Raw genomic sequence first — 13,462 nt, forward strand, 5'->3', positions numbered from 1 at the left:
AGGCGGGATTTAGACCCGGGCGAGGATGCTGTGATCAAATCTTTGCCATCCATCAGCTGATGGAGGAGAAGATCCGGTGTGGACAGCGAACAGTCATTGTTTTCATTGACTTTAAGTCTGCTTTCGACTGTGTCCATCGGCTTGCCTTATGGAAACTACTAGAGGTCGAACATGTACCTCGAAAAGTCATCACACTCCTCCAAACTGCATACAATGGTTTAACCAGCCAGGTGCGCATCCAGAACGATTTATCTGAGGAATTTACCATCCAAACTGGAGTCCGCCAAGGGGATGTAGCCTCCCCGTTGCTTTTCAACATTGTGGTCGACGCCATTATGAGGCAAACATTCAGAAACAGACGGGGCATACAATATGACAAGGATCACTATGTGACTGACCTGATGTTTGCCGATGATAGTGCTATCTTTGCTGGTAACGACTCTGAAGCCACGGACGTCCTCTACGACTTTGCCCGCATTGCCCGGCCATACGGTTTGAAGATCAATGCTGATAAGACAAAGGCCCTGACAACAGATGGGTCATAAGCCACCATCTATCTCGAAGGCGTCCAGATCGAGCAAGTGCAGGTCTTTAAATACCTTGGGTCGCTGGTCCAGGAGAAGAAAGTTGCATCCACCATGGAAATCCACAGTAGAATTGGACAGGCGGCCACTGCGTTCGCCTCGCTCAAATGGTGTCTGTGGAAGAGGACCAACATTTCCTCAAAGACTAAAATCCGACTCTTCCGGACTTTGATCCTGCTCATTCTCCTTTACGGATCAGAAACATGGATTTGTCTCAAGCTAGATTTAAACAAACTTGAGGTATTCCAAATGCGATGCCTGCGGCAGATTTTGGGCATCTCACTTCGTGACCGCATCACTAATGATACCATCCGCGCCAGATGCCAACAGCAACCAACCATTGCCGACCAAATCCAGAAGCGAAGGCTTAGATGGTTTGGCCACGTATGTAGAATGGGCATGAACAGAATACCATCCACACTCCATTGGAGACAACGACCCACCCAATGGAGCATCCAACGGACCGCGCCTAGGAAAACGTGGGCCAAGCAAGTGGAAAATGACTTGAAGAGCCGACGTCTCGACCTTAACCAGGCCAGGACTGACGCCATGGATCGTAAAGTATGGAAGAACATCACAGAGCAAGTCCGAAACCCTGCGGCACCTACAGCAGCATACTGGTTGCGTGACCAACCGCCTCCCCCAGCTGCCAGCTAAGGACCAAGAAGAAGAAGAATATTTGACAGGTGCTCTCAAAATATATTTGAAAATGAGCATTTGCAACCTTTGTACAACAGTTTTGGTAAACACAATAATTATGGCTGAAATATTATCAGAAGCCCTCAATTTGCTTCAGTTTATCATTTTAAATGGAAAACAAAATGAAAAGTTCACCAGGTGCACACTGATATTTAGTTGAACTGGTTCTGGCCCTGATGACAGCAGCACACCGTCGAGGCATTGACATTATTAATTTCTGAAGATAATCAACTGATAGTTCGCGGTTCCAAACACGAATTATGGCTTCCTGAAGTTCACGAAGGGTCTTTGGTTTCTTTTTGGCAACTGCAGATTCGATACAATGCCAACAGTTCTCTCTAGGATTCAGTTCCGAACTGTTTTCTGGCCAGCTAAGAGTTGTAATGGATAGTTCTTGCAACCATTTTTTCACCTGTTACAAATGTAAACACATTACTGTCGAACCCCTAATGCAGAAATGAAGGTAAAGTAAGTACAGAAGTGCCTGCCTGCTTACACTTTTCGCCCGATGACATAGAGCAGAGTTGTCCTAAAGATGAAGTTACTTGGCAGGTTGAAATAGTCTCTAATGGTTGGCAGCAATTTGCCTTCCAATATAGCCAGGTATCCATTGGCATTTTCGGAACCTTTTTTAAGCTGCAAGTGACCTACTCCGCGATACGAAATGCACCCCAATATCATTTGGCTGGTAGGGATTTTCACTGTAGACACCATACAGTCTGCATGGTATTCTTCACCACGTCTACGACGAATGGTTTGTCTCCCATCAGAGCCATGCAGATTGAATTTCTTCTCATCTGATAAAATAACTGAATTCTACTGCTCGGTGGTCCATTTGACATGCTCCTTACACCAAATTAATCGGGGCTTTTGCATTTCTTTTTTCAGGAGTTCTTCTTAGGACGACGGGCTAGAAGTCCATTTTTGAAGAGGCGTCTTCTGACTGTTACTGCACTTGCTCCTCTCCTGTATGTTCTTCCCATTCTCTTTTCAGCTCAGATGAAGAAGCTTTACAGTTTTTAAGGCATAAGCGCTTCAAAACGCGGGCCTGTTTTGGCGTAGAGACTCGTTTGCGCCCGGTTCCTTTTTTCCTATCAGCGGAACCAGTATTCTTGTGTTTAGAAAGAAACCTACTCAATGTCGACTGATTACATGACACTCTATAAGCAATGCGACGGGAAGAACATCCTTCATCATGTAAAGCAACAATAGCAGTCTTTCTTCGTGGCGTCAACTGCACGTAATTCGCGATCCTGACACAAGGCAGGAATGACTGCAACTCTTGCAGAGCGTGCTTATATAGCTGAAAGTAACAGCTGATGCAATATTACATCATCACCTACGCGTGTCAATTTTATCTGATTCAATCTTTAAGAAATATTGCCATATACTTACGTTATTCGGACGACAATTGATATTTTAAGGGAGTGATGCAATTTATTTGAACACCAGTGTATTCTATGTGTCTTTCCTCAGTTTGAATTTATGCTCCTTCGGGTTCGTAATCCGAGAAAGAGGAAAATTCCCATTAGAATTAAGCCTGCTCAACCCATTCAAGGCCTTATACACCTCGATCAGATCACCTCGCAGGTGCATAGTCTCCTGACGCTGCAATTTGCGGAACTTAAGCGTTTCTTGGTAAGACCACCCCTTCGTTTCCCTCGCCAATCTAATAGAATATAAGCCCCTAAGCCCCTCTTTTGATAAGGATAACAACATATTTAAGTGTATGTGGAAGTGTATTTCACATTTCCCTCGTATATATAACAAATAATTATCCTTTTTTTTTCGTGATTTGTTTAATAAAGAACATTATTCACTGTTGTTTGATCTCTGCAGCACTTAAATATTAATAGTGATCTCTGTTTCAAAAAGATTATCGACCATTTAACTAACTAACGTGTCTCAAACAACTTCAACTGACATTACAATTAGCATTAGCATTATCAGAGGCATATGATGCAAGAAAGCAAGCTAATGCTGCATCAGCCAATAAAAAAAACCAAAAAAACTTTCACTTCACACCTCCGTTCGTTCGGAATACCTGTCCAGCTGAGCCTTAAATTTATTTAGGCTATCAAGTTCCACAACACGGGATGGAAGTCTGTTCAACCAACTACCCGCTGGCTAAAGGGAAATTTCTGCACATCTGTCCTACATCTGTCTTTCCTCAATTTGAATTTATGCCCTCTCAGGTGATTATTCTGAGCAGGTAGAAGAATTCCATCAGCATTGATCATGCTCAAACCATTCAAGGCCTTATATACCTCTATCAGATCACCTCGCCGGTGCCTAGTCTGCAGACACTGTCATTTGAAAAACCTAAGCCTTTCTTCGTAAGAGCAACCCTTTGTTCCATTCACTAATCTTGTTGCCCTTCTCTGTACTCATTCCAGCAGCTCTACATCCTTCTTGAAATGAGGCCTCCAAACCTGTATACAGTACTCAAGGTGTAGTAGCCTGACCATTGCCTTATACAAAGGAATAATCACCTACTTATCTCTGCTAGAAAAATTCCTGTATATCATTGACAAGACACTATGAGCTACTCTTGCAGCCCGTCTGCACTGCTCAGAGAATTTCATATCTGCCTGCACAATTACCCCCACTTTCTTTTCATTCTTTTCATTGTCAGTGTAGTACCACAGAGTTGATACGTTGCTCTGTGGTTGCTGTTTCCCATATGTAGTACTTTACATTTGTCAATTTTAAACTTCAATTGCCACCTCTCAGCCCATCCGCTCAACCTTTCTAGATCCTGTTGCAGCAGCATAGCGTCAGTATGCTCCTTCGGGTTCGTCCTTTATCCATAGGAGCAATTTGCCTCCAGTGCCACACTGCTCCAATTTGTGCAGATGTCTTTCCTATTCAACAGTATCAAAAGCCTTTCTAAGATCCAAGTATATAATATCAAAGTTATTTCCTGCATCCAGTTCTTTTGTGACTGCATCATAGTATCCAATCAAATTGGTCAGGCAAGACTTCCCCTTAACAAAACCATGCTGTGTCCGAGCTATAACTGAAGTCTTGTTTAGATGATCCTGCATTGCTTCTTGAACCAGTGCGTCCAAAACATCACCTTCAAATTATGCAGTATGATGCACGGCACCCTTTCAAAGAAGATCTTAACTTGGGAATGGTGACGTTGGACCCCTAACTTCCAAACGTAACTAAAAAATTTTCTTAAAATGTCCTATTCGTAAAAAAAAAAAAAAATTATCTATTTGATCATCCTTTCTATAAGAAACCGAAATATTAATCAAATAAATATCCACCAAGTGTTGAGTTTTTTCGGAAAAGGTATGCTTCTAAGAGGTTAGATGTAAGAAGAGAACGATGGTCGTTCATTTAGCGATTTTTAAATTTTTTCGCAAATGAGAGGTGCTTAGGTTGCCCTGCACCTGGGCCCTCTGATCTAGGGGGTTCCGCTCGAACGAGCCATGAAAGTCTCAACATAAATAAACGAGGCGCCTTGACCCCTTTTGCATCCAGGCCTCAAGACCTTTGGCACGGCCCTGTTTCGCGGCATCCCTATGAGATATACGGATCACTAGTTTGGAAATACTAAGCTGTTGATTCGGTGAATTTCTAAAAGATCCAATCCAGCTATTAAATGCGCCCTCTTTTATCGTGCAATGTAAAAAGCAATGACGTTGTGTTTACTATTTCGGCTAATGAGTCACAACGATGTGCGACTGTGGTTGTTTCCGATGTGGAAATGATTTCGAACTCCACATGGTATTTTGAAGTGGAATTGTTAATAATCATGCAGGATTTCTCGTGATATTTTTTCAGGTATCTTTATTGAGAACAGTAAATAACTAAATCTGTGAAACAGATCCTTTATTTAGCAAATAAAAATAAAGCATCAACCACTTGGTCTGTGGTTTCAAAAAAATTGGTGTAGAATCAAAATTTATTCATCAACCAATTAGAGGGAGTTTTGATTTCTCATTTTTGAGTGTTTTTTTTTTTTTTTAGTTATTTTATATCTTCTTTATTATTTGCCTACTTTTTTTGTATTAAAAGTTACAAATTCTAAATTTCCACATTTCACAATTAGAGTTACAGTAAAGCAAAATTACAGTAAACATTTCTGAAGTGTCATTTTTATTCAGTAAATCGGATACAATATTACCAACCGGCACTGTACAGTACAAAGTACAACGAACATGCTTTTAAAGGAATTCCTCGAATATTAAACGTAATAAGTGGTGGTTTGATTTAAAATAATGCGATTGTGTCCAGTTTTTTTCATTGTATGTTTATTAATTTTGACTGTTAGCGTCGCTTCTTCATCAAAAACGTATAGGAATACATTTAATTTCATAAATTATAAACAGAAGCGCAACTATCAATTCTGAAAGCACCAGCTCAAGATTGTCGAACCTCTCCCACTTTGATCTTTAACGATCATAACCAGCCTTTCGGCTCCGAACCCTGTGCGGTGACGGACCTGGCTGCATGGTAGTTTCGCCACTGATTACAAACTAAATATCTAAGAAACTTAAAAATATATACTGTTCACTAAATTAAACGCAATGGTTTATGATTAAAAAAAAAAAAAAAAAGAAGGCGAATGAGGATAAACCATTGATGTTTCACATTCCATTTACAACTCCTTGTAAATGGAATTTAGCGGAGGATTGTTAACTTCTTGTTCTCTATGAATGCTGGCTTGGAATTTTATCTCAGTCCTAGAGGCTTGTCCCAAAAAGAAACGAAAATATCTAAGAAAGTTGTCAATGTTAGTGTGGAAATAGCCTTTCAGAACTAGATGGATATTTTCATATAAAGTTATAGGGAGATAGACCCAATACCCAGTAACATCATGCAGATGATTACAACAGCTCTGAAAGTAGGGTATGCCTGCCGTATAGGTGATCTAATGATTATCTTAGGACACTATGTTTGATTGGCACTTTCATATAGGTGAATTAGACCCAGGGATCCAAATTTGAGTTAAAAATTATAAAAAAAAGAAAAGAAAATTTAGATGTTAGCATTAGCGTTAGTAGTGGCATATGATGCAAGAAAGCAAGCTTATACAACATCAGCCAAAAAAAAAAACCACTTCTGTTCATCATCCATTTGCCCCAAAATTTTGTCCAGTTCTTCCTTGAATTTATTTAAGCTATCTATTTATTTAAACTTCTATAATAACAGGTGGAAGTTTGTTCCGGCTATTACTGGCTAAAGGTAAATTTCTGCACATCTATTCTGCAGCTTCTTTCCTTAGTTTGAATTTATGCCCCCTCAAGTGCGTAATCCGAGCAAGAGGAAGAATTCCATCAGCATTGAGCTGGCTCAAAGCATTCAAAGCCTTAAACACCTCAATCAGATCACTCTGCAGGTGCATAGTGTACTCGTTGTTATTCCAATTCCCACATGGATATGTAGGGAATATGACTAAATTCATTTCTAAGAATTTATTAGTATTCCAAATTTTTTATTTATTGCAACAATAAATAATATTTTAATGAAATTCTTTTTTAATTTGCAGTGTGGGGTCAAGGTAATCCACTCTGTAATTTTGATAAACAGTAACTTGGCTAATCAGCAAAATGTTTCCCAATTTACAAAACACTTCATCCTGCATCATCCATTGGGATTTGTGGGCACTGATTTCCTAGTTTTCCAGGGCACCAGTTTCTGGCAGCTAGTCCAGGGGAACTCCTAAGGTGTGGGGACAGCATTCAACCCTACATCCTCTTCCATTTCTAGCCCTGAATCTAGTTACCAAAATTTAAATGATTTATTTATTATTCTATTCAAGAGTTGTTTGAGGCTTTTGCAAAATTTATTGGCAAGGTTTTTGTTATGAAAATGATAAAAACATTGTAGTTTTTGATAAAAATGAAAACATAATGATAAAAAAATCTTGTAGTTTCTTTATTAACTGCTCTACTTTTTAAATGTTTGAGAACCAGATATTGAAAAGCACATACACCTCACAATCTGTTGCCCTTATTTTAGTTTTAGTTGCATATTTATTTGCATAATTTATAAATTTTTCTTAGTTTTGAGGGGTGCAATGTACACATTTACAGTGGGTTATCATTGCCCTGGGGCTCGTATCTTGCAGGAAACTTGCAAAGTGGACCAGAAGTGTTCAATGAGGAATAGTAAGAGCCATTGGGTTGAAGTTATTATTTTTTGTTATATAGTAAGGTTAACAGTTATAATAATGGTAACAACATATTTTTGGAGGTGTATTTCGCACTTCTGAAGTGGTTAAATCATTATCAGGAGCTGTACATCCAAAATAAACTTATTACTTGTTATTGTTCTTGTGATTTCCTTCGTTTCTTCTTCCCTTCAAAGAAATTTGAACCAAACCTTCTAGAAAATTTGTTCAACTACTAGTGTACTACTTTGTAGGCGATTCGAAGGTATTGTCTATAAAGACGATACCTTCTTTGCCCTGATATGCCCTGAGGGGGCATAAATTCAAATTGAGGAATGACAGTTGTAGAATAGATGTGTGGAAATTTGCCTTTAGCCAGCGGGTGGTTGATTGCTGGAACAAACTTCCATGTGTTGTCGTGGAAGTTGATAGCTTAAATAAATTCAAAGAAGAACTGGAAAAACATTCGGAACAAATGGATCAGTGAAATGGGAAGGGTTTTTTTTTTTTTCTTTTTTTGGTTAATGCTTTCTTTCTTCCATCATATGCCTCTACTAATGCTAATGCTAGTTATGGAGGAAAATACTGTTTATTCATGTATTTCTCAAAAATTCAAGATCATCAGAATTCAGGAGAGACATTTTTGAGAAATCAATACTAGTACATTTTATATAAGTAAATTTTATGCCCCCATTGTTACTGTGGCTTTGGGTGCAAATCTCCACTCCCTCAAAATGGGCTTTACCTAAAATACTATACATTTTCAATGAAACATATCAAAAAGCCATAAAAAGAAATATATGCAGTTATATACATAGTTTCCTTGAACGTGGTGTGTGGCCAGAAATTTAATTTTAGAGTCATAAAAGTTCTTATATGCTGCTCCAAACACTGAAGTCACAGTAACTATTTTATAACATCAGCAAGACTGTTAGAAAACCATGTGATTGTCTGTTGTTATTCTGGAACAAGATTAATAACCCATTGATAAACAGACTTTTTGTACATTATCTAACAACAGTTAAACCTACTTTAAAATACACTTGCTGCTCCCAGGGGCCTATCAATTCTTGTTTTGCCCTTGCAAATTTAAATATAAATTATCTGCATTATCTGTATAGTTTTTTTTTTTTTTTTTTTAATATGAAAGATGTTGACTGTCATTTAAAGTACATATATTTTATATTTGCTGTTTTTACTTTCTTTTATCCATTTATAAGGGATTATCCAGTCAAGTAGTGTAATCATTTGAAAGATTAGAATGGTAAATAGATAAAATAAATGGTAGTTTAAAAAAAGAAAGCCCATACTTCAATTTCTTTTTTTTTTTTTTGTTTCATTATATGAAAATATACACTATAAACTGAGAGAATGCATTTTTAATGTTTTTCTAGTGCATTATTTTCCTTTTTAATTATCTAAAATAACTTATAATTTCAAAATTATAACTTATAATTTTATAATTATAATTACATATAATTTTGAAAGCAGATTTCTAAACTATTATAAATAATGTAACACTTTTATAAAAAATACAGTTAATATTTAAATAGGGTAAGGTCAAAGGGAAAAATACACTTAAAAATGTATTTTACAATTTATTTTATATGAAATAACAAAATAGACAATAGTTTACTTTAAAATAATAAAAAACAATTATATTTTTATTAATAAAATATGATTTGTGACCACCAACTAACATTGAATGGCAGCATTTCATCTAAATTGCCTTTGGGTGTTACTCCATGGCATGCTAGTTCATCACCACTGTTTGGATTAATTTTAGAATGAGTTAGTGGTTTGGTGCACAGAATGAACTATTTTGTACATCCGAACACTAAATGAGATTTTCCATTTTACTTGTATGTAACATGGTTATTACTATTGTTAAGTTATTTGCCAGTTGGGATACATAGGTTTAAGCATAAGTGAATTTAGTTGTATTTGGCAAAGGAAGTACTGTATAAATCTTTAGTTTATCTGTTTGGCTTTATAAACAAAAATTAATTTTTTTATTGTTTTCTTTTAGATTATGCAGGGATACAGGAATTCAGGAATGACTGATTTGTGTTTTTTCAGTTTTATAGTTTTAAAAGTAAATGACGATCAAATAACAAAGGAAGATATGATGGAAACTGACATAAATTATGCAATTTTTCAGAATCTCAAGTTTTTTTCAAGAGAAATTTCAAATTTATAGGAATTCTTTATAGATAAAAAATATATTATCAATTATATTTGCAAGAATCATATTTCTGGCAAGCTAAACATTTTTAAAGCATGGGTAATATATACAGTAGAAGAAATCGTACAGTTCAGGTAAATACCATTAATAATGCAACACCAATTGATTTAGATGATAAAGTAAATTCAGACATTGCTGAGAAGAATGATGATCCATCAGATATCAAATTATGCTTGTCAGAAGAGTTATCTGTAACTCATTATTATGGGATATGTGTACCTGAAGATGATTGTGCTTGTGAAAAGGATGGTAAGTACTCAATTTTCTGAATTATAAATTCTGATTATTATGATACAGAATTACTGTATTGATCTAAAAAAAACTTACTTTTTGTCTCATTGACTATAAATGTAGACACTCATTTTGCTGCATACTACTGCCCAGCCGACTGGACTAGCCAGGTGGGTAAAGTGCCTGCCTGGCAACCCAAAGGTTGCGGGTTCGAATCCTGTCTCGGGCTTGGATCAGAGTAAAATACAACAACTTTGGGAGGTGCATTATGGCCACAGAAGCCGATGTGCCAACAACTAACAAAATAAAAAAAACTACTGCCCAGTACCTGATGTTTTTAGATCATTACTAAAATCTGTTATTTTTATTTTGCTATTAGTGTTTTACTTAGGCTTAAGAAGCCTGTATGCATTATCTAGATAATTCACCCTTCAATGTGTAATTGAAAGCTGTAATATGTTGGTCATTAATAGTGACCAGTTCTCTGAAACCTTTAATATGTTGACAAGTTTTTCACCATGTTAAATTAAATGTGACAATTCATTGAGGAGGAGGAGCTGTAATTCTGAAAATATTGCACAGGTACATCAGGTTAGAAAATAAATTAAACTACTTAGTTTTACTTAGAACATTTTTATGCCATGGGAAAACAAAAGATATTGCAGCAACCGTGGGTTAAATTTCTTCCCAGTCAATTTTCACAAAATTATAAGTGCTTTAACATTCTAAAGTAGAAAAAAGGAAAAGAATTTTATTCATACTATCAAATGTTAGTTTGATAGTATGAATGACATGAGTTCCATGTCACCATGTCCAACTTCAAACTCACAGAGCCAACTTTTCATCTTCTTCTTTTATTCATTCAACTGCCGTTATCTGGAACAACCTTCCTTCATACGTATTTCCTGAAAATTACAGTCTACAGAAGTTCAAGTCCAATGTCAACAAATATCTTCTTTCGTCTTCTCAATCTCCAACCCAAGCATTGCACTAAGTACTATAGGTTCTAATACCTCTCGCGTTTGGGGTTTGCATAAAAAAAAAAATATAATAATAATAATAATATATGGGGTGTTTTGGAAGTCCATTCTCATAATTGTATTACCTTTATTGTAACATATTCAATTGCCTATTATATACCACATATTTAATTTCATGCATGCAACCTCCTCTGAATTGATATAGTATCGAGCATTAATTTTTGGTATGCCTACTTGTATAATCTTTCATATTATGTTATCTAAAAAAAAAAACTCCAGATAAATACAGAAAAATTTGCTCTGAGAATGGACTTAAAGTACTCTATGTATGTCTCTTTTGCTGAAATACTGATATCTGTTTTTTTTTCCCCTTTCTTTTGTTCTAGAGTTTCCTCTTGTGTTTACTGATAGAAAAGAAGCTTTGATGGCAGTTAAAAAATACAAAGGTTCTCGCTTTAAAGTGTTTAGTAGCAGAGAAGCTGCAGTTGCTTTTGCTTCTCAGTCTGCTGAATTATTGATGTCTCCTCTAGCAAATAAACAGTTATCGCCTGTTCCTGAACTCAATGAAAATTTAGGTATGATTTATGTATAATATTTATTAATTATAAACATAATTTTATGATAATGATTGCCAAATTTGGATCTGTGTGCCCTGGTACCACAGCAAAAAAAGAAAAAAAAATAACAAAGATGATAATGGCAAAAACAACAAAAACTAATAAGCTTTCATTTTTTTTCAGTACAGCAAAGCATATACACTACCTTTCAAAAAGGTATCTGGACATCCTTGTTTTTATAGTAAATTGGACCTTCCCAGATAAACAAGTGACCAAATGACTCATATAAGTAAGAATTATGAGCCATACAAGTTAGTTTTTATCATTGTATGTAGAGCTAAGTTGTCTGATTATGAGAGAGGGTGTTATTGTTGGATGTCACATTGCTGGCTTGTTGGTTTGTGCTCATGCTGACACTCTACCATCCAAATCAATCATTAGTGATATTATCATGAAATTGAAGATTGACAGTACCACCATGGTCCAGCAATACATAGGAAGACCATGGTATCTCAATCTGTGTGATCTGATGGTGCTTGGAAGGGTAGTACGACAATCTTATCAGATGTTCTTGTAAAACATCACCAGGAGTTTAAGATATCTGTATGAACACACTGTTTACAGAGCTCTACAGCTTTGGTTTTCATGGGAGAGCAGTGGTGCATGAACCAAACATCACCAACTTCAGTCATCATTCTTGTCTTGCATGGTGTACCAATTCCATAATTGGTCAATAGAATAGTAGAAATAATTTCTTTGGTGTGATGATTCTCACTACACTCTGTTCTGATCAGATGTGTGGGCAAGGACAATCCTGTTGCTGGAGTGCATTGTTCCAACAATGAAATTTGGAGGAGTTTGAGTTATGATATGCTGCTGCTTCTTATGATACATATGGTCTAGGTCTGTTGGTGATTTTTTGGAGAACCACTAATGTCAATACCTGCTTTAACATTTTGGACAATTCCATGCTCTCTATAATATGCAGTTCTTTGGTACAGACTTATGTTTGTTTCTGCAGGAGAATGGTCTATGTAAAAAAATTGCAATGGCTGGTGCAGATTCCCAATTTGAACTCTCAGGAATGCCTGTGGTGAACTGGAATAGTGGGTGAGGGCCAAACCAATACAGTCCACATCTGTAGCTCAACTGGTCACTGTTTTTCAGGAGGATTGGAAGACTGAATTCACTGCAGTTTGTTGTTTGTCAGCAGAAAGCCTATTCGGGAGAGTGAAGTGTGCCATAGTGGCCAAATGGATTATTGTTGCTTTTTTAGGTGCATCATTGACATGTTTTGTTCTGTTGTGTCTATTTGTTATGTCTTTCCAAGTGCATCATGCACCAAATCCACAGGCATTGTGCACCAAATCCATGGGCAGATTTGCATGCTGTGTGGGCTAAAAACCCTAAATAATTCATGGGAAACCCTACTGTGTCTGCCTAAGAACTACAGCTCCGTTTGGAGAGACCTTTAGAAATTCCTTGTCATCAACAGGACTGAAATCCAGATCTCTCCAAATGAGTAACAAGTGGTGAAATCACTATACTGTTACAGAAGATAGCCAAAGGGGACCGACATGCCATTAGAGCAATGGCAGTGACATCGGTGTGAAACTAACGTGTGTCTTGATACGTCTTGGAGGGTAGTATATAAAGCTCTAGTTTTTCTACTAAGACAGGTCATTTTAAATTCCTGGGAATTATTTTTAGTCATGTTAATTAATACTTCTCTTCTTCTTTGTCTTCGCCTTTTCCCACGTTATATGGGGTCGGCATTCAATGTTCCCAATTCACACTTTACATCCTCTTCTTCTCCTCTAGTTGGATTAACTTCTTAACTGGAACACATCTATTGGTTTTGGCATAGTTTTTACGACTGGATGCCCTTCCTGACGTCAATCCTCACCCTTTATCCGGGCTTGGGATTTAAGCTGCCGATCTACTAAACCTGCCGCAGCCATATAAATGGAGAAGAAGAAGAATTAATACAAATATAAAAACATAACTAATTCAGATTAATTTAAAAATGGTAATAATTG

At 36.7% G+C, this 13,462-nt stretch overlaps 1 protein-coding gene across 1 annotated transcript in view; it reads left to right on the forward strand.

Annotated features, from left to right (window-relative positions):
• Positions 1-9,542: 9,542 nt before the first annotated feature.
• The window catches only part of Ankle2 (ankyrin repeat and LEM domain-containing protein 2), a 145,888-nt gene continuing 141,968 nt past the window's right edge, over positions 9,543-13,462 (forward strand). The window contains exons 1-2 of the mRNA XM_090383895.1: positions 9,543-9,904; positions 11,253-11,441. Coding sequence (XP_090240021.1) covers positions 9,691-9,904; positions 11,253-11,441 — 403 coding nt within the window. The 5' untranslated portion in view covers positions 9,543-9,690. The remainder of the gene's footprint in view (positions 9,905-11,252; positions 11,442-13,462) is intronic.

This window comes from Mastigoproctus giganteus, chromosome 10, assembly GCF_048544385.1.
Source record: "Mastigoproctus giganteus isolate SK-2022 chromosome 10, ASM4854438v1, whole genome shotgun sequence".
NCBI lineage: Eukaryota > Metazoa > Arthropoda > Arachnida > Uropygi > Thelyphonidae > Mastigoproctus > Mastigoproctus giganteus.